At 38.6% G+C, this 23,158-nt stretch overlaps 1 protein-coding gene across 6 annotated transcripts in view; it reads right to left on the bottom strand.

Moving 5' to 3' along the window:
• Window positions 1-17,319: 17,319 nt before the first annotated feature.
• LOC140735527 (uncharacterized) overlaps window positions 17,320-23,158 on the bottom strand; it is a 119,935-nt gene continuing 114,096 nt past the window's right edge. For all 6 annotated transcript variants that reach the window (XM_073060707.1, XM_073060709.1, XM_073060708.1 and 3 more), the window contains 2 exons: window positions 20,471-20,528; window positions 17,320-20,286 (listed from right to left, as the gene is read on the bottom strand). In XM_073060707.1, the coding sequence (XP_072916808.1) occupies window positions 20,212-20,286; window positions 20,471-20,528 (133 nt within the window). In that variant the 3' untranslated portion in view covers window positions 17,320-20,211. The remainder of the gene's footprint in view (window positions 20,287-20,470; window positions 20,529-23,158) is intronic.

Genomic DNA, 23,158 nt, shown 5'->3' with positions numbered 1-23,158 from the left:
CTCCTCCCTTCTATTCCCACTCTGGCCTCTTTCCTCTTCTCGCCTGCCTATCACTTCCCCCTGGGTCCCCTCCTACTTTGCTCTCTCCTCCAATCCACTCTCTTCTCTTACCAGATTCATTCTTATCCAGCCCTTTAAATTTCCCACTCACCTGGCTTTACCTATCACCTTCTAGCTAGCCTCTTTCCCCGCCCCCACCTTTCAATTCTGGTATCTTCCCCCTTCCATTTCCGTCCTGAAGAAGGGTCTCGGCCGAAATATCGACTGTTTATTCATTTCCATAGACCTGCTGAGCTTCCCAGCAGTTTGTGTGTGTTGCTCTGAAGCTGAAGCCTTGTTTGGTTCCCTAAATGACCCTGATTGGTTGAGTGAAGGAAGGAAAACTTGCTGGTCCAACATCCATTGTTATGCTAACATCTAAACCAATTATCTGATTATTTATGTTATTGCTTCAACTTATCGTACAGTGGAAACAATGCCTGGATTTGTGCTACTGTATGTAAATTGATATAAAAACAATAGCAAAATACAAGGAAAGTACATTGTTGGCCATGAATATCTCCATTGTTATACCAAGGCTAAATGAGAAGAACCCTTATTTTTTTCCCGATAGTTCTGTTGCTTCTTATCATCTCTAAATCTGATGACCAAATACTGATCAAAGGATTAAATCACAGATCTGAATTTGATTAAACCTTTGTACTTTACTTCATGAAAATTAATAAAGATCATGAATAATGAACACAGAAGCACAAAACCTATGCAAATCACTCCAATGAAGTATCGACATCACTGCTCAGTCTACTCAAAAAAGCCATGATACTCTTATGCTGGCATGTAGAAATAAGGGGTGCTCTTCCACATAAAACAATTTATTATTTGCTATTTTAAAGACACATCTGTTGCGACAGAATATAACTTCCAAGTTTTCGTTATTTTTGTTGTATCAGTCACGTCTGATAAAGAAACGACTGAGACCCTATTCCTTACAGCCAAATGAGGTTGTTGTCCAGAGCTCATTTGGTTTATAAATCCCAAGTGTTTTGGGATTCATCAAAGCAGGCATAGTTGTAGTGCAGAAAACAGGGCAGCCAATTTCTGAGCAGAATGCTCCCATAAACAGCACAACGATCTTGATCCTCATAGAGGGATTAGAAGTGGAGAGTGAGCAATTTCAAGTTCCTGAGTGTCAGTATCTCTGAGGATCTAATCTGGTCGCAACATATTGATGCAGCTATAAAGAAGGCAAGACAGCAGCTATAGTTAATTCAGAGTTGAGGAGATTTGGTTTGTCAACTGAAACACTTGAAAGCTTCTACAAATGTAGCACGGAGAGCATTCTGACTGGCTGCATCACTGACTAGTATTGGGGGGGGGGCTACTGTACAAGACTGAAGTAAGTTTGCAGAAACTTGTAAGAACAGTCAGCTCCATCATGGATACCAGCCTCTGTAGTATCCAGGATACCTTCAAGAAGCGATGACGTAGGAAGACGGCATCCATCATTATGGACCCCCACCACTCAGAACATGCCCTCTTCTCAATGCTAGCATCAGGGAGGAGGTACAGAAGCCTGAAGGCACACACTCAGCGAATCAGGAACAGCTTCCTCCCTGCTCCCATCTGATTTCTAAATAGATGTTGAACCCATGAACACTACCTCAATACTTTATTTTTTGCACCACTTGTATTAACTTAATTATTTAACAGACACTTACTTATATATAGTTAATGTAATTCAGCTTTTTTCCCTCTATATTTATTTATCATGTTTTCACTGCACTGCTGCTGTAAAGTTAACAAATTGCATGAAATATGCCGGTGATATTAAACCTGATTTTGATTCTGATCAGATCATCTATTTAGGGCAATCTGTTTATTAAAGAATAAATACTGGTCAGTACCCCAGAGTATAATTCCTAAGACCCCCCCAACACTATCCCTAGAGTCACCTGCCAGATGATCAGCTTCGATTTTAGTGTTTGAACAGCACTTTTGGACTCCAAGGTAGAGACTCAACAACCACAAATCTATACAGTCACTAGCAGTTTTTGTTATTATCACTTTATTTGCTGCTTACACAAATGGTATATTACTCCACGTTTAGAAGAATAAAAATAATTGTTATAAAATTTGAGTCAAGGTGATGTTTTAATTTCATTCGGCAACTCGAAGACAAGAAACAAGAAAGTAATGACACATTAATTGGAACCAAAAACTGCGGCTGATGGAACTCCAACACAAAGAAAGATAAGATACTGGAAAAACTCAGCAGGTCAGAGCAAAACAGGTTTCACATTCCCCTTCTCCATGGATGCGGCCCAGCGTGCTGAGTTCCTTTCCCCCATTCCCTTTGCTCAAGAAAGTAATAATAATGGCAGCAAACTAATGGCAAACAAGTGCATGAAAGAGCCCAAAGTTATTCAAAATACATTAATTCGGATAAAAAGGAGGAACGGTAATTGATACAACAGTATAATACTATTCAATTTCTAATTCAATATAGCAAATATATTGCTGATGTACTTTAGTGCAAATTTCAAACAAATCCTCAGAATAAATTATCACGGTCAATAGAGGGACAAATTAAAATTGTGTTAAAGATTAAGCAAATATAATGCTTTAAATAATGCAAATTGAGATAATGTCCAAGCTTTATGCAAATTAGCAGTTTCAATTAAACAGACCACAATGCCCTGAAGTTTTGTTTAAAGATCTGGTCTTTACAAATCCTTTGCGATGCAAATGAATTGCCTGATGTCCTTTTCACCTTGTTTTAAATATGGTATTTTAATATCATTAATATTAATTATCTGGACATAATTTCTGATGACCAAAAAGGTATTCATTTTTTACAATAAATTTTGATGATTCTGTGTTATATTTTGAAGCCTTTTCTTCTGCAGTTTTCTACCAAATCCTCATTGCACAGTTCAATGTTTTATTGGTGAACTGAAACAAAACTTTAGAATTCAAGCCTTCAGCATTTCCAACGATAGTTCAGTACAGGTGATGGGTGAAAGACCTTTTTCACTTCCAACTGCCAACCCAATATCTGCTGTCCAGCTAGTCGACGTGTTTCGCCTCAGACTGTAAACACTAAGACCAGGATAACAAAGGGTCTACAGCAGGTGCATACGTTCTTTAAATTAACAGAGCAAGTTGGAAAACTGGTTATAAAAGCCTATGTCTATTCATAGACATAGACATAGATCTAAAAAAAGTGAAATTATGTTGAATATTCATCAGCTTTGCGGCAAATGGAGTATAACACCTAATTTTGGTCACCACATTCTAGTAAAAATGTGAAGGCCCGAGGAAAGGTGCAAAAATAATTTACCAAAATGGATCCAGAAACGAGTGATTTTACCTGTTGCACTGGAGAAGGTGGAGTTCTAGTTGGAGCACAATGGGTTGAACAAATTTGGAGGATTTCAAAGCCATTATTGATTTCCACAGGGGAGATAGAGGGAATTTGTTCCTGTTATGATTGATTTGAGGTTCAAGAAGCAAAGATTTAACATTTTGGGCAAAGGATTGGAGAATTTAAGGAAAATAGTTAAGGAATAGGACTTAATGTGATTGCACTACTAAAAGATAGCACTGACTTGATTGGCTGAAAAGCTCCTTCTATGCTGTAGCAATTTTATATTCTTATAATTAAATACATTTTAGCCTTGGAATTAAACTATTTATTTTGATGAATTCAACTTCAGCAAAACTCACAAGGCTCAAACACTTTGAGGACATAGTAACTGTTTGATTGGCACCTAATTGTCCAATCCAAATATTCTTCTGCAGCACAATATGGTTGCAATATGTACCATCTACAAAATATACTGCAGCAAAGTTTTTATAGAAACAGATCCCAAGCCCGCGATTGAGAAAGACAAGGGTAAATGGTGCATAAGAATGCCACCACATGTAAGACCCTCTTCAAATTAGACTATTCTGACTTGGGCATATTCTCATTCCTTTGCTGTGGTGTCTAATCCTGGAATTTAACAGCACTATGGGAGTACACTCCTCAAATGGACTACACTGATTCAAGAAGACCTTTCACCACAATCTTCTCAAGGGAAAGCAGCAATGGATTAGTGCTGTTTTGCAAGCTATGCCCATATCCTGAAGATCTATAGAAAAGTCAATAAAGAATCAAACCAAGAATATTCCAGGGGATGCACTGAAATACCTTGCTATCTTCATGAATACCTTGGTTTAAGATCAGGCTTTATTTTATTGATACTGTTATGCTGTTGGGAATTTTATGGTTTTTTTTTGCAGATCTTAAAATGCAAACCTATATTTTAAAAAAAGCGTTCTTTTAATGACATTATACAAGTATTTCATTTTTGCTGTTTAAAATAAAATTCTCAGTTGACTAATAAGTAAGGCTTGTTGTAATCAGCCAATAGGATTTGTCTTATTAACATTTTGGCCAATAAGTTGCCCAGGAATAGAACAGGTAGGCATTTTCTACAGAGCGTGGGAAGGAAGAAGTTTTTGAAGGAGAAAGGAAAGAGACAATGAACATAGTGAAAGAACGTGGTGAAACACTCAGAGAAATAAGCTTGGAAGGGCAGATACAGATGTCAGAAATCCCTCATGCAGACGATAGTCTCATGGAGGATATGCAGACATCTTTCAATCACCCACCTAGCACACAACATTGGCGAAAGTTCAACACCTTTTTCCTTAGACATTGTGTGTTTTTTTAAGCTTAGACTGATTTTTCAGTGCAAAACCATTATCAGCATCGTGAGTAAACAAAGTGATGCAAACTAGATTGATTTTGTGACAATGAGCTCCCACGATTGTGTGCACATTATAGACTAATATATATGTGATGGGCTTTTTATTTTGATTGCTATAGTGTAAAATATGTCAATATAATTTCCATTTAAGTTTATACTGGGGTGAGCTAAATTATTTATTCCTGGCGTACAGTTAAATTTGCAGATGTCTTTCAGTATTTATACAAACCACAACCAAAGGAGTTGAATGACTTCAGACCTGTTGCCTTGACGTCGCACGTTATGAAGACCATGGAGCGGCTGATAATACAGAATCTGAGGCTACAAACCAGGCACGCCCAGGATCCTCTTCAGTTTGCGTATAAGGAGAAGGTGGGAGTGGAGGATGCTATCACGTATTTGCTGCACAAATCACTCTCTCACCTAGAGGGGGTCAGTTGTGCTGTGAGGATTACATTCCTTGACTTCTCTAGTGCCTTTAACACCATCCAGCCCAAGATCTTAAAGCACAAACTAACGGAGATGGGAGTAGACTCTCACATGGTGGATTGGATAGTGGACTACTTGACAGATAGACCTCAGTATGTGCGGTTGGGAGACTGTAGGTCTGACACGGTGGTCAGCAGCACAGGGGCGCCGCAGGGAACCGTACTCTCTCCGGTCCTGTTCACCCTGTACACATCAGACTTCCAATATAACTCGGAGTCCTGCCATGTGCAGAAGTTCGCTGATGACACGGCCATAGTGGGGTGTGTCAGGAATGGACAGGAGGAGGAGTATAGGAAACTGATACAGGACTTTGTGAGATGGTGCAACTCAAACTACCTGCGTCTCAATATCACCAAGACCAAGGAGATGGTGGTGGACTTTAGGAGATCTAGGCCTCATATGGAGCCAGTGATCATTAATGGAGAATGTGTGGAGCAGGTTAAGACCTACAAGTATCTGGGAGTACAGTTAGACGAGAAGCTAGACTGGACTGCCAACACAGATGCCTTGTGCAGGAAGGCACAGAGTTGACTGTACTTCCTAAGAAGGTTGGCGTCATTCAATGTCTGTAGTGAGATGCTGAAGATGTTCTATAGGTCAGTTGTGGAGAGCGCCCTCTTCTTTGTGGTGGCGTGTTGGGGAGGAAGCATTAAGAAGAGGGACGCCTCACGTCTTAATAAGCTGGTAAGGAAGGCGGGCTCTGTCGTGGGCAAAGTACTGGAGAGTTTAACATCGGTAGCTGAGCGAAGGGCGCTGAGTAGGCTACGGTCAACTATGGATAACTCTGAACATCCTCTACATAGCACCATCCAGAGACAGAGAAGCAGTTTCAGCGACAGGTTACTATCGATGCAATGCTCCTCAGACAGGATGAAGAGGTCAATACTCCCCAATGCCATTAGGCTTTACAATTCTACCGCCAGGACTTAAGAACTTTTTAAAAGCTATTATTAATGCTTTTTGAGATAGTGATTTAGATGCATATCATATTTTTTTTACTGAGTTAAGTATTGTATGTAAGTAGTTTTGCTACAACAAGTGTATGGGACATTGGAAAAAAAGTTGAATTTCCCCATGGGGATGAATAAAGTATCTATCTATCTATCTATCTATCTATCTTTCCTAGGAAGAAATATTCAAACTTTACTTTTTTTGTGTGTTTACCCAAATCATAGTTATCCTAGATCTGCTTATTTTTTGGTAATGGCTTTTCCATCATTATTCCCATTCTTTGTAAAGTTATGTTACTGTTGGTTTTTTATTCACAGTAATAATTAATTCATTATGAGCCTACAGTGAGAGGGTTACATATACAGTGTACTTTCAGACATCTGGCATCCATGATGGGGAGGTAGGGCACACGTCTTAGCAAGAACATGCTAGTTGCATGAGAATTGCTCAGAAAAATGCTGTCCATCACATACTAGTATTATAGGCATAACACTTTAAAGAAATGGCTGAACTTTGCATTCTGGAGTATGGTGTACAGTTCTGGTTGCCCCACTATAGGAAGAATGTTGAGGCTTTGGAGGTGCAGAAGAGGTTCATCAGGATGCTGCTTGGTTTAGAGGGCATGTGGTATCATGAGAGGCTGGATAAACTTGGGTTGTTTTCTCTGGAGCACCAGAGGCTGAGGGGAGATCTGAGAGAGGTTTACAAGATTATGGGAAACACAGACAGAGTGGACAGAGAGTGTTTCCCAGGGTTGAAATGACTAATACCAGAGGGCATGCATTGAAGGTAGGGGGGGGGGGGGGAGGTATGTTTGAGGGGGATGTGAAAGATAAGTTTTTTTTATTCAGAGTTGTGGATGCCTGGAATGCGCTACCTGGTATGGTGGTAGAGGCAGATACATTGGATGCTTTTAAGAGACGTTAAATTGGGCACATAGATGTAAGGAAGATGGAGAGATGTGGACATGGTGTTGGTAGGAGGGATTAGTGTTTGGATGATTTTGATTTGCTTTTTAGCTGGTTCAGCACAACTCTGTGGGCTGAATGGCCTGCTCCTGTGCTTTATTCTTCTCTGTTCTATCTTCTTACCTTGTGAAAACGCTTACTTAACAATTCTATATTTGTAGGTAAAATAGTATTAAATTACAATACAGCAAAAATAAATGAAATAAATGACTGTACTCACTATGAAGAACCAAATCTTCAGGGAGGATGTCACTGTTCATCAGCCTATATATATACTGCCCTTGTGTACTGTACATAAGCTAAAAAAAAGTCTTTACATACTTATTTTACTTAACACTTGGAATAAAATTTACTGACCTTATTTTCATTAAAAAACAAAAAAAATCTTCCCTACATCATGCATAGACTGAGCACAGCCTGTCCAGGGCTGGGCTATGGCTTGAACTAAAATCACTTAATTCTAAATGTCAACAGAATTAGTAGCGTCAATAGAATTCAGCTTATTTGCTGCATTCTGCTGTTCTTTAACCTAATGGCGTTTTATTACGGTCAACAGAACTTTCAAGGGCCAGTCAGTTCTCAGAAATTCTTAAAGAGATTTCTGTGGAGTTCATGAGAATCCCAGATGCATAAACACCAGATAAATGAGTTCACTCTACAAGTCTGAAAAACAACTTTCCACAAGGTAAATGTAGTAGTTAAGAAAAAAATTAATACATCTTTGGGTTTAGTAATGAGTACTTTGACAAAGAAAACTACTGGCAAAGAATATAGGAGTCTTAGTCAATTGATGGGCCTTAATAGAACACATAAATAAATAAAATCCTGGTGTCTACTAAGTTGCTGTGTGTATGCGATTGGGGAAATTAACTTCTACATTACAACAGTGACTACAAATAATTATTGGAAATAAAGCACCCAAGTCAAAAGTTTGTAAAATGCATTGTACAGACATGCAAGCTTTTATTTGTCTATTTTGAGAACCCCATCCCAAAATCATGCAATATGACCTATAAGTAGGCTTTGTTCCCCACATTGCTACAATGAGGCCCAATGAAAACGTGGGGAACGAAAGTCATCTTCCATTCCATTCCATTGCTGCCTTCAGGACACAATATTAAAATCTCTAACATTTGATAACTTGTTTCTGTTTCTATCTCAATTTTGGCTCAGTTCAATACATTACAGACAGGCACAGAAGACAACTGCGCTCATTAACCTGTGTTGATTTGCACTATTGGCATTAGTCCCTTGTTTCTGTATAACCTTCTCCATCTTCTGAAAACTAACTTCTTTTTCTTTCAACAGAATCCCAGACCTGAAAAGTTAACTGTTTCTCTTCCCACAGGTTCTGTCTGTTTCCAGTAATTTCTCTTTTTATTTGACATAAGTTATTGTGTAGAAGTTCAAGCTAATACGCTACTGAAAAAAAAACTGGATGGAATCAGCAATTAATCCATTATCTTGAGTTAAGGTAGATGCAATAAAAAGTAATGGTAAGTATTATCTTTATTAGCTGCTCCATTGAATTCTTCATTCCTGATTAAATAAGTACAGGTGTGGAAGTATTATTATTGGAGACACCATATGGAATTTACTGTCCACTGCAAGGTCAAGATGTAAGGCTTTGTTGATTGGACAGCCAGCTGTGGTTGGACATGGGAGATGCCACATGATCTCCCACCTCTGGCCACCCTTTCTCCATGCTGTCACTGATGTGACCTCCCTTACAACACATTGATACTCACTCAAACTGGAAATTGATAGACTCATAATTGAATGCAATCTTTGTCAATCAAAGATTTTTTCATATCCAGTGATAACTAACAATGTCTATCGTCACTCCTACATTTTCTAATGCTGCTTAGCTTGTAACACTATCCCGGAGATTAACCTTTCAGTCACGGAGGACTGATAGCCCTGCTCATGAGTGGTTTCAAGGTTCATCACTACTGATGGGACCCTTCCAGCAAGTCTAAAGTATGATTCCAATTGATTAATGAATTATTGCTTCTAAAACATTTGGAATTAAATACAGTATAATCAGTTTGATGGATTATTATAGTAGGTAAACATATGGTCTGATGCTTGGCTTTCCCAGACAGATCTCCACCTAGTAATTCTGTTTGCATCCAGTTAGTCTGATGATAGCTGTAAGACTGAGGTATCTTTTTAGAATAATTTAGCCACCCAATAAGTGAAGGGGTGGTTTTCAAAGATTAATATTACTGAAAGAGATGGTGAATGTACTTGGGTAATAATCCTTTGCTTACAAGGACACTTTATGAATGCATGGTGATGTACTTCATGCTGTACACTCTGCTCTCACAAAAACGCATGGCCAAACATTCAATAATCACATTGTCAAGTTTGCTGATGACTTGACTGTGGTGGATGGCTCATCACCAACAACGATGAGACTGTCTTCAGGGAGGTGGAAGAGATTGAGGCCTGGTGCCAGGCAAATAACCTCTTCCTCAATTTCAACAAGACAAAGGAAATGGTAATGACTTCAGAAGAACTCACACCCTTCCTTCCACTGGCAGCCGTTTCAAACTCCAGAGAGTGCACATCTCGCACAACCTCTCATGGTCCAAGAATACACTCTGCACAATCAGGAAAGATTACCAACGCTTCTACTTTCTGAGGAGGCTGGACTATGCACAATGATACTCATGCCCTTCTACAGATGTGTAGCAGAGAGCATCTTAACAAGCTATAGTATTGCATGGTATGCTAACAGCACTACAATGGACAGGAAGACCCTACGACATGTAGACAAAACTGCCCAATGTATCACCAGCTCCAGCCTACCCAGCATCAAGGACATACAGTGCCTATAAAAAATATTCACCCCTGGAAGTTTTCATGTTTTATTGTTTTACAACATCGAATCACAGTGGATTTAATTTTGCTTTTTTGACACTATTCAACAGAAGGACTCCTTTGTGTTGAAGTGACAACAGATCTCTACAAAGTGATTAGTAATATAAAACACAAAAAAATTGCTTGCATAAGTATTCTCCTCCCCCCCCCCCTTAATATGACACTCCAAATCATCACTGGTGCAGTCAACTGGTTTTAGAAGCCGCAGAATTAGTTAAATGGAAATCTGTTTTTGGTGACCTGTGTGCAGTCAAGGTGTTTCAATTACTTGCAGTAAAAAATACAGCTGTATCTGGAAGGTCCAATTACTGGTGAGACAGTATCCTGGCAAAAACTACACCATTAAGATAAAAGAACACTCCAAGCAACTCCGCGAAAATGTTATAGAAAAGCACAAGTCAGGAGATTTGAACAAGAAAATTACCAAATCACTGAATATCCCCTGGAGTACCGCTGAGTCAATCATCAAGAAATGGAAAGAATATGGCACAGCTGTAAATCTGCCTAGAGCAGGCCGTCCTCAAAAACTGAGTGACCATACAAGAAGAGGACTAGTGAGGGAGGCCACCAAGAGAACTGTGACAACTTTGAAGCAGTAACAAGCTTCAGTGGCTGAGATGGGTGAGCCTCACATACAACTGTTGCCCGGGTGCTTCACCAGTTGTAGCTTAATGGGAGAGTGGCAAAGAGAAAGCCACTGTTGAAAAAAACTCACATGAAATCTTGTCTAGAGTTTGCCAGAAGATATGAGGAAGTCTCTGAAGTCAGCTGGAAAAAGATTCTAAGGACTGATGTAACCAAGATAGGTTTTTTGACCATCAAACCAAACACCGCACATTATCAAAAACACACCATCCTTACCGTGAAGCATGGTGGTGGCTGCATCATGCTATGGAGATGCATTACTGCAGCAGGCCTTGGAAGGCTTGTGTAGAGGGTAAAATGAATGCAGCAAAGTACAGGGAAATCCTGGAGGAAAACCTGATGCAGTCTTCAAGAGAACTGCGACTTGGGAGAAGATTTGTTTTCCAGTAAGACAATGAGCTCAAGCATAAATCCAAAGTTACACAGGAATGACTCAAAAACAACAAAGTTAATGTCCTGGTGTGGCCAAGTCAGAGTCTAGACGTCAATCCAATTGAGAATTTGTGGCTAGACTTGAAAAGGGCTGTTCACTCATGATCCCCATGTAATCTGACAGAGCTTGGGAAGTTTTGTAAAGAATGGGGGAAAAAATGCACTGTCCTGATGTGCAAAGCTGATATAGAGACCTATCCACACAGACTCAAGGCTGTAATTTGCTGCCAAAGATGCATCTACTAAATACTGATTTGAAGGGGGCGAATAATTATTCAATCAATTATGTTGCACTTTATATTTGTAATTAATTTAGATCACTTTGTAGAGATCTGTATTCTCCTTGACCTGAAAGAGACTTTTTCTGTCGATCCGTGTCAAAAAAGCCAAATTAAATCCCTCGTGTTTCAATATTGTAAAACAACAAAACATGAAAATTTCTGGGGGTGGGGGGAATACTTTTTATAGGCATTGTACATGCAGAAAGGTGCCAGAAAAGGGCCAGTAACTTCATGAAGGATTCTACCCACCCTGCTCATGGACTGTTTGTCCCACTATCAGGAAGGAGGCTACATAGCATCCATACCAGGACTACCAGACTCAAAAATAGTTACCTTCCCCAAGCAGTAAGGCTGATCAACACCTCCACCCACTAACACACCCCCAACCATCACTCCTTTATCATTTCCCATCAGTCACCTTCTGTGCAGACACTCCTGTGCCTAGTGTCACTTTATGGACATGATAAGGCCCTCCAATGGTCGGGCCTGGCCATGGATTTTGCGTGCCAACTTATCTATGTGATATGAAAGACAGGGCAGTACGATGGGGAGAGCAACCTGTTGCCCACGTAGCAGGCTACACCTCACCATGCAGCTGATGAATCCAAAGGAACGGCAGAGACCGATACAGTTTGACACCAGCAGTGTCGCAGGAATTGCCCGTCAGCGTTGAACTCAACTTAGGACTGCCTCAGGAACTCCAGCTCTGGATCCTTCCTCGGTGTTTACTCACAAAGCCTTCCCCATGAGTGGGTGTAGCCACAAGGCAGCAGAGGTTATGAGATCAGGGCTTTTCTCTTCCTAGATAAGCTGTCAACCTTGGCTGACGAGCCTCATCTGCCCAAAGGAATTGGTTTTAAGGATCCAGTAACCCACCTTTGGCCCATTTCTACTTTATGGACATACAATCCATGTATACAAGTCGTCCTATGTATTTATGTTTATTATATTTTGTGTTAAGATATACGCGGGCCGAATGCAGATATCTACAAAGTCTTAGTTTATAGAAATCTGCTGTTGCTGAACCAGTAGCAACGAACAAATGGCCATTGAGCAAGTGAATAACTCCATTAAGGAGCTGAGATGTAAACAAGTTAATGATGGTAGAAGCAGATGGTTATAATGAAATTAATGACACAAGTCAAGACCATGCTTTTAAAAAATCAGTTTGAAGATTCAGCTGCTTTAAGTGGTAATTATTGCTAATAATGTGTAAGCCCTTGCATTGGAAATGGGGAGGGTATGACGCACAGCACTTATTTGCTGCAAATTGAGTTCTCTAAAAATAAACAAACAGCTTCCATTTAAAAGCAGGGCAATTCTTCAGAGAAAATTCGATAAATGAGAGATAGTTACGTGCATAAAATCAGACTCAGTCACCAACAGCACTGGTCACTAAATCTGATTGATAAGAGATTACCCAAGTAACTCCATTCTGTCTTAATTTATGATTTGTACCCACAAGCAGCAATTTTTTTTAAAAAGGAGTCAAATAAAAGATTTGAATCGCTGAAGTATCAGTTCCACATTTTGATCTCAGAAGCTTAGGAGCACAAGCAACAGCCAGAACTGGAACCGTTATAAAGCTAGTTTCCTCCCCCCACCCAACCAATCTTTAGTGATTCCTTTAAGGACTACTGATTTAATTGCTGAAAACATTTTGATGGGTGGAGTAAACTGTGCACAAGTTTTGGATTTTGTATAAATCACATAGGGTATTATTGACGCCAATAATAAAATGACTGGACCTAGAACACACGCACTCCTACAATTCAACCAGTTTATATTTCACTTGTGCACAAGAACAGCATGGTCCCTGTCACCCACACTCTTCTAAATTCTAAAAAGGGAAATGTCATTTTTAAAATTCAGAATTGACTAGCAGTTACAGACATTGACCATTTGGTAAAATGGGTATGTTTGAATTCCTTACTTGCAAGTACAATCAACATTCACAACATCGGTGTTAAAGCCAATAGAAACTACAAACTGACAACAGCTGATACTCTTAAGTTAGTAAAGCAAATGTCCTTTAGTTGGTGTGTGCACCTCAGATCACTTACCTCATCTGCAGACCCCTGGTGTACAAAGGGAGGCTATTCTTTTCAAAGGCCTTGCGTGCCTAGGTTGTCTACACTCTATCCTTGCCTGGATAATACGTTAACTCTTGCTTCACCACAACTTTCACACTCCCTCTTTTTGTCTTGTGACAACACAAATCTTTCTTAACTTTAATAGCACAGAGTCTCTGAGACTCCAAGACAGTTTCATCAGGGACAGCTGGCTGATGATGATGGAGGCAGCTACTCTGTGGGCCATAACTCTGTAGAGTAATCTGAGACAACAGATTAAAATGAATGTTACAAATAGCACGGAAGTAAAGAGTGAAACCAGGTAAAGGGTCTCCATGGTGAAGATGGAGTCCCATGTAACTCCTGCCTAGTCTTCCTAATCTGATCAGCTTCTAGCTGGGTAAGCACAGCTAAAATGGTGATGTTGTCAAGTATATCAATAATGTACATGGAATACACCTGGCTAATAATGGCACAAGGACCTCCTCTCTTAGACAGCTAAAGTCTAGTGCTTTTGTCAATTTTGAAGGGCTACAGTGTGGATTACCAGTATTTTGACAGTAATGTCATTGATGATCTGGCTTGTTGTCATATAGCACTGAGGGTTGTATCATTTGCCAATTTCTCCAGCAGCACTGAGGCCATGTTAATACTTCCATGAGCCAGACTGGCAGGTCCCCAGAACAGAAACACTACAATTCAGAAATACTCAGACTCCATAGTCTTTTGACAGCAGTCCGACAGTAGGAAGTAGAAAGAGAGTAGGTAGTAGTACATCTATGGTATTACAGAGATCAAATAACAACAACCTCTCCATGGCTTTGATTCAGGCCAAAGACCCCATTTTTAAAGTGTACTCCTGGCAGCTGTGATAGGCCTGAGGGCCACACACCCAGTAAGTACCACTAACAGGATTCAGAGGGATACCAGTGGTTTAGGTATTGATTGTTACAGTAACATACCTCACCCCTATCCCCATGAACTGGCGGGGTTTATCTAACCATTGTAACTAGGTTGATACTATTCCTCAACGCAGTTGCATTCACAAGTCATTTCGATGGTAGTGCAGTCCTGTGCTCCCTTCACAGTTCTAGTTTTGTTATTAAAGTAAAACACAGAACCAAACTCACTGTGATCCAAGGGTATAAACAGATTGGCAGAACAGGAGAGAAGGTAGCTGTTCCACCTCAGCTGCTATACAAGGTGCACACAAAGCATTTCCACTCGGATTTTCTACTAAATTTTTTCCAGTATCAGCTCGAGAGGGAAAAGCCATCAAAGAAAAATTACATGTGGCCTTACATCAGGTGATATTTTACAATGGGCAGAATTAAAATTCTACATGTTCTTCAGTACAGTTTGAGAACGAATTATTTTGAGTAAACTGTGTGGTCTATCATGCTGTTAGCAGTGGAGGCAGAAACTGTTACCAAAGTTGCCTTGGTCTGAGGGAATCTTTGAGCCCAGTGGTCAGACTATCTGCAACAAAAACCATACCCCATGTTTTAATTCTATCATATCCACCATCCCATTTCCCCATTTGTTGGATCAAAGAACTGTAAAACTCATACATACATTTAGAATAGTATTATCTTAATAACTACACTGTTCAAAACAAAATACCACTCACAAGTGGGTAAAATGAGCCACATGCATATGAGGCAGATAATATTAAAAGTGAGGTTAACAGTGAAATTTTAAACAGAAGTTAATCTGGTAATGATTAGCTAAAATCTGGTCACTGTCAATCTAATTAAATATAAAGCAAAGTTATATGTTAAAATAACATTCAAACTGTATAGGGCAGCTAGCACAATACTTTTAAAACTATGTACAATATTGTCCAGAAGCTATAGTGGAGCAACTGAGAAGTTACACATAAATATTTCCTCATTCTCCTTAACACTTTTAATCCTTTGATGTTGTAAATGCAATTTTAGATTGCAATTTATTTACAATAGCACTTATTAAGATGGGCGTCCCTGTTTCTGGAACTAATCCGGAATACCTTTGAAAATATATGCGCATGTGTTCTACATTTTCATTACCGACCAGTGGTAATGGCAGACTTTGAGGCGTGTTGTCCCGGGGTTCGAATCTGACTGGCACCTTGCACGCTTTCCATCCAACTCGACCTCGTAAAAAACAAATGTTAAGGAAATGGCAAAGGTTGCCGCCCGATCTGCCACAAGGTGCAGAGGAACAGCAACTACATATTCATTGACATCATTTTCTGTCTGACACCGTCTTTTTTATGCCTGCCAGCCTCCCTGAGTACTTAAGAGGTGGCACTTGGCATGGGCCTTGTTAAAAGTGTGCCTGGGGAAGCATCTAATGCATTCTTAAACTCTGGTGCTTAGACCTGAAAGCAGTGAAATGTTTTCAAAGGAAATGTCTCGCTCTGGCTCAGCATCAGCTAGATGGTTGCGACAACACATGATGTTGGATGATACATTTTGAAATACACGCAGACCTGGATTTGGATAGAAAGCATTTACAATAACATATTATTTAGAAATGTTGTTAATTTATCAATTGTGATTTTGAAAGATGAGTAACTTTTAAACAGGCTTTCTAAAATTCTTAATTTAATCAATCTTTCTCTGTTATACTTTTAATAGTAAAATAATGAATACATGTAAATAAGCAATAGGATTGATGCACCATCAATAACTCTCGGAGACGGGAGGCAAACGACAGGCTTTTATTAGCTGCAAAAGTGACCACAACATCTTGGAGACTGAGGGAGGAGCAGTGCTTCCAATCGCCTTTATACAGGGGTCTATGGGAGGAGCCACAGGATCAGTCAGCAGAGGGGCATGTCCAGACAGGTATACACATAGTTTACCACAAGGATTTATTTCCATTTTCCTTAAAATGTCCATAATTGTTACTAATTGTTGATAATCTGAGCTCAAATTTATCATGCCATACGATAAATTATTATTTTTTTCAAGAGGAATCTCGCCAATTTGGGCATACTCTCTCATAAATGGTTCATCACCCCTTCGCTAGTCCAATTATACATCACAATAAAGACGGCAACAAATGGTTCCTTCCTTCCTGGTTCAGCATTACACTATCCCCTCGGTTAACATGTCATTCACTAGACCCCATTATCATTCCAAGTTCTGAAGTTAGGACTCATTGATTGGATTTTCTATTTCTGCTCTAACTTACCCTTTCCTATCCATTAACAAGCATAAACTGAAGAGAGTAAATTGGGGAGCTTGCATAAAGTGAGCAACAGCTACTAGCCCAGAAAACAGTCTGAACATTACTTTCATCCTTTTTGTTCTCCAGATGTATTTTCCCAGTATTCTATATTTCTTTGTTGTTCTATTTCACAATTCATCCCATCCTTTTGGAACTAGATTTACAAATATTTAAGGATTCTGTATTCTATTGAGCAGAAAATATAATTAAGTCAGCAGTTAATAAATTTGTTGCATATAAACGTATACATTTGAGAATTTAGCTGCTCTAAAATCTGCCAATGTTATAAATCAACAGTAACGAAATATACACTGGATCTAGTTTTGAGCACTACCTACACATTATTCCTTATAGCACTATAATTCAGTATTTACACTCTTGATCACAGATGTATAAAATAAAGACCAATTTAAGGACTGATCTTGTTTTCATGATAGTGTTGTGCCCTGGTGTGCAGAATATGGGCTGCATGAAAAAATGGAATGTGTTTGCATTTAACCCTATATTATTTTATTTCTACAATGAAGCACTTCCACTACAAATATTGCCTTATTTTGGAATCTAGAACATTAACAGCAACACCCCACAAAAAGAGTATTGTGCACATGCAATGAGCAGAATATGCTTTATACTGAATTTAAAGATTTATTTAAGTGATTATAAAAAAAACATGAACGATACACAACCTCTAGAAGAATATACAAGACTTTCTTTTAAAAAATTGGAAGTAAGTACATTGATATTAGTTGCAAACATTTTAACTTTGAGTTAAACTTTTTTTGACATCAAGTTTTTTTTCATTGCAAACAGGCTTGGGCTTTTGCTACAGTAATGTCAAAAAAAAGTATAAAGCCCAAAGAGCAGTTGCTTCACATTTCACAGACCTGTCTGCCAGAAACTACAAAATTTTCATGTTATGTAAAAATACAGTAGAATTTACAAGATTCAAATGACCTTAAAAAGATATTTCCTAGAGATTAAAAATTTCACTCTTTTTTAGAAGAATTTGCATCACATAAAATCCCTTATTTACGAAATGATATTGAACACAAGCTTAAACAAATATACAAATGAAATGCACTCAAAAACTTGCACTATGCTCCATGTACAAAACTTCCATAAAATGATTCACGGAAGTCTCAGTACTTTGTTTTCAGATAGTAGAACATCAAATTACGTTAATGGAAATAGGTTTGTTAAGAAGTACTAGATGGAAAGCTGGAAATACATAAGCAAACCACAGTACAAAAGTGTTGCTATAGCAGTACAATTATCATTCAGCAAAAGAGGCATTATTTCCGGTAAGATGGTGCAATGTTTGGATGCAGCAGCCTCTCAGGGGCCAACCAAAGGTGTTTTTTTCTTTGGTTAAATATCTTTTTCTTAATGATCACAAGATAATGCTGGATTCCAAAGACATCAGATACTGCAGATCTACCCCATCAGTGAGCTGCTTGTTGGCAGAGGTGCTGGACTGGCTGCAGATCGTGTTACTGCCTGCAACAAGTTGCTGCAGAAAGGCTGTGTACAGTGTAACCGTGGCTGATTGTCTTGGACATTTCTCTTGCGATTGCAGGAGTCGGTTGGATATTGATAATAAGATGCTGCAAGGCCTGTTTCCCTTGTTGGTGGTGTGACAGACAGTGGGGGAACTGCGTGGCCCCAGCTGTAGTAAGGACAAGGTCTCAAGCCACAGGCTTGCCTGTTGATGCAGTCCAGGAGGGGAGATGCCAGAGGCTGTGTAGCGTGGCGTCCACACTTGGTTGGAGGCTGGCTTCTCGCATTGGTGCTGCCCTCCAGGTGCTCGATCGCTGGAATGACAGGCTGGATTTTGTGTGTTTGTTAGTGCACCACTGGGAACTGCACCATCAATCTGTGGGACATGTCCCTCAGGTACTTGGGCTATATATATGTTTTTTTTTGTGTGACTATGATTGGCACCTTGGCCCCAAAGGAATGCTGTATTGTTCAGCTGAATGATAATTAAACTTGAATTTGCAGCATAAAAATATTTTAATTACTAGAGAATTCTGTATTATAATTCCAGCAAGTACAAATTTATTTAATGAATATTTACTTTCATCTAAAGAAATAACAAATCTACCACAATAATTTGTTATTTCCACACAACAAAATGTCAAACACAATGAAACAAAAGATGTTGAATAAATAAGGCTTGGATTTATACAGGACTTTCACATCAATTATGATGTGCCAAAATAATTTTACAATTAGTAATGTTTTGTTGTATAACTTTTGTTGTAACGAAGACAATATGGCAATCAATTTAAGGACAGCAAGTTCACACAAACATCAATGAATTAATAAGCAGATAACGTGTTTTGCTGATACTGTTTAAGGGATATAACATGGCAGGCCACTAATACCCCCCATTTATCTGATGTTTACTCTAGAGTAGACAGTGGCCATTATTAAATATCTCCTATAAGAGAACACTCTCTGTACTGTACTTAAGAGTTGGGATTGGATTAAGAGTTGTTTTAGATCAGATAAAGAGCTGGGCATAGCCGAACATCAATAATTAAGAATATCCATTAAGTTTTACCCAAGTTTGATTTACTTTGTCATTAACAAAGATTTTGTTTTCTACAGTGTCAGAAATGCATTTGGAGACAATCCTTCAAGTACAGGTCTGTATAACAGCAACATTTAATTCTTTTTAATTGGGACAATTAGGAGTCTATTCTATTGAGCACTTATGCAATTCCATCTGGCATCAATGGCGCTTTTGGTAAGTAACGTGCATTTTGAGTCTGACTTATTAATTATTACTTGGAGATTGAGTTTGCCATCTTTTTTTTAAAAATCTCATTTGTGATGGAGAGTTGTACAAGGACAGCTGCATTTCTGTGCAACTAACCCTCACAAGAACAAGAAACAAAAATTACACAAATAAGCAAAAGTAGAAAGGTAGTCTTTGTTAAACTACAATGTTAATTTCTATTTTAAGGACAGCAGATTTAGTCTTCCCTTCGTTTGAGATACAAACTTACACTTGCACTGTTCTTTCTAAGGTCTCTTCTCTAGAAATCAAAAATAAATATATTTATAAGACAGTCTCTGGATCCTACTTCTTCTCCCTACACCATCATCTTAATAAATTACACCTTGATTATTCCCCATCACCTCCTGCCAAACACTACTGACTTCTGGAGCACAATGTAAACATGGCAACTAAACAAAAATAGGGATAAATTAGCTTTGCTTATAGAAACCCTTGATGCCGATATCTTAAAAGTTTTTTAATAAAACACTATTAAAAAACACTATGTTATGAACATGAAAAATATCAAAAGTGGCTCATTTGTAAAAATTGTAGGTTTTCTATTTATGCCATGTTTCCATGGTTATATGATGATGCAGATTAACTGTAAAAGTCATCACAATATGTAAATATGTAATGACGTTGGAGGAATTTTCATTATAGTATAAAAAGGTGCATTTCCATGGTAACCCATTGTTTATTACTTGAATAGTTTCCAGGGCATACTTATATTCAAAGTATCCTGTTTAGTTTATTTCGTAATTCAATAAATTGTGCAGTATTCACCATTTCCATGGCTGGAACAACCTGAAAAGTGGGAAAAAATGCATGATAAATATTGCACTTAACCATCAAAGCTGTCATAGAAAGCCAGAAATTCCACTGTTCTGTAGTACAGACACTGAGATACTCTTTACCATCTAATAGCCAGACGTGAAAATTATTTGCATTTAGTTAACACTGCAATTTCAATTTTAAATACAGACCATACCTTATCCTGTAGAAAACTGTGAAGAGATTGTATCCATAGACATTCCATTGTTTTGAATCTGTGAAAAAATCAGAGCCACAATTTGAAACTGAGTAAACTAGAAGATTTAGGCTGTAACAAGTGATGACATTCAATATAAAATTCTGGCATAAAAAAATGTCTACTGGGACTCCTGGATGCAATGTTTGTTCTGAATACTGTGCACAATAGCTATAGTACCAACCTAGCATTAATTTCCTGAGAGACTGGAAAAGAAGTTACTTACTTAGATGCAGCCCTGGACATTTGTAAGCAACTAAACACATCTTTAGTCCTTGAAAATTAATGTACAATCTTCATGTATCACACAAGAGCCCAAACAGCATATCGGTTCAATAAGGCAAGAGAATTTAAGTATAAGGTTGAGACAAGGTGTCATTATAGAATACATGGTGTTACTGATGCTTTGAAACAGTTTACAGCTGTAGTGTTAGCAAGGCAATGATACATATTAGAAGTGAAAACAGCATTTTATGGGATATACTGCGTACCATATTAGTATACAGCTTCTACAACAAGCCCCATGTAGTGTCTCCTCGCTGGCAACACACATAAACTCACATAGTGCACAGGCCCACTAGTGTCTGGACATGCCCTGTTGCTTGTGAACCAGATCCCCAGCTATGGGTAAATAGCCCTATTGCCTTGTGGGCATCCTCAGGAGAGACAAAGGCTACGGGAGTAAACCCCGACAGCAAATTTGCAGTGGAGCCCCTGGGGTGGCTGGACATCATTGAACATCCTTCCTGCAGCCCCTGTAGCCAAGCTGATGCCAAATGCATTGCTTCATAAGCTTTCCTTTGGACTACACTGGTGATGCGGAGAGGGGAATCTGGATGACTGGGCATCTCAGGATCCCCATACCTTCTCCCAGGCCTGTGATGATGATCATCATCACTTATTGTCCTTCAAGACAGAAGAATGCCAACCACCACCACCATGTTAGATTGCAAGTTATTTTTTTTTATGGACAAAAGTGCCCTTTCAGTCTTAGCTGTTTGAACAATGAAGTCTCAATTTGACAGGCAATACAGGAGACTTGTAACCTGAAAATTTCTATCCAAGAGAGTTGCATTTCATTTGGGATGAGAAAGAAGCAATCATTGATATTTACTGATATGTACCATATTAAATATACATTTTATCCCTCACAAGATGGTTTTAAAAATTAATTTGCATAGCCAATGTCAACAACATTGAAAATTACTGTGGCTAAATATTCAAAAACTCTCTATTTCTTCCCAGAACAAAGATAAATCTGATCCATAATACATCTTCTATTAACTCTCCAACTCTCCATTTAAACCTGGCATCAACACAGAAACTACATAGGGTACAATTGCGTGGTGACATTTCAGGATCTAACCTTGGATGAGTTACCATTATCTTAGGGAGCAGTTGATGCAGAGGAGAAATTACTTGTATTCAATACTCCACCCAAAAATTGGGAGTTTCTTTTATGGGTGAGCTTCCAAACATGTTACAGACACAATAATCATATCATCGACCCATGCACACTGTGCTAGAAAATAATCTGCACTGTAAAGTGGGACATTAGAAACAGGTTAATACTAATTTAAAGTACTAAAAATACTAATACTTTGGTATTAATTTAAAATAGGTTTTGTGTAATCCTTTCCAATTCATCATTTAACAATGATTAATCAATGTTATTTTATTAATTCTGGGAGCATTTTATAGGTCGTATGCACAACAGTGAGTGACACAGACAGAAAGCTCTGAAATATGTGCAAAATATTTATTATATTTTGGAGTCTGTCAGTCCATATAAAAACCCAATTCATATTTTCAATAGCCAAATGGACATTATTCCTCCTGTGGATGTTATTTCAAATTTGACTCATTTACAAGAGCAATGTTGCTACAGACAGATGAGTGGCCCTGGATATTTTACCACAATGGGTTTACCAAAGACTGTTAGTGTTCACAGAAAATAGTCTGTATTGCAATTTTCTGTAACACAAATCCACATTATCTGCAAATGTCAAGAAAAGCAAGTTGATGAACAAAATGATGTTTACTCACTTAATTCCCCCTCCCCAAATTCTGAGAGAAAATTTTATTTCATATCAATTTCTGGGTTTTACAAGGGCCAATTTCCGTTACCCAAATAGCCACAATACGAGGGTTGCCTGCAAGCAATATTTGTTGTACTTTGTACAACTTGCCCCTTTACTGCTTTCAGGTCCTTTGTATTTATCCTACACTGCCTCATTATGCCAATCAATGCTATTCCATTCAAAAGTTTTGAGCCAGAAGGACTATCTTCTTATTGGTACAATGATATTTAAAACCATTCCCAATCCCCTTGATGGGCTGGAGTACGGATCTTACTGTTCAGCAGAGAATTGCTGTACTTATTCATTTATGCCCTGTTGATACAGTTAAACTTTGAATTAAAGCAACGTATAAGGACACTGCAAGGCATCAAAATCAGGATAAAATACATAATCGAAATATTGAATAGGCAAATCAAAGGAGCTGCTAAGATGCCTTAAAGCAAAGGCAAATTATTAATGTTCTCTGCACCAGCTTTCAAGAGGAATTGCAGGTTTCTGTTATTTGCATATGCCCTGGCCACAATGTCAGTCTTGTTTCACTGCCCATCTGGAAGCAGTTCATCTTTGG

Source organism: Hemitrygon akajei, chromosome 11 (assembly GCF_048418815.1).
Source record: "Hemitrygon akajei chromosome 11, sHemAka1.3, whole genome shotgun sequence".
In the NCBI taxonomy this organism is placed as follows: Eukaryota; Metazoa; Chordata; class Chondrichthyes; order Myliobatiformes; family Dasyatidae; genus Hemitrygon; species Hemitrygon akajei.
Note: the sequence above shows the minus strand (reverse complement) of the source record. Positions and strands in the feature narration are given on the sequence as shown.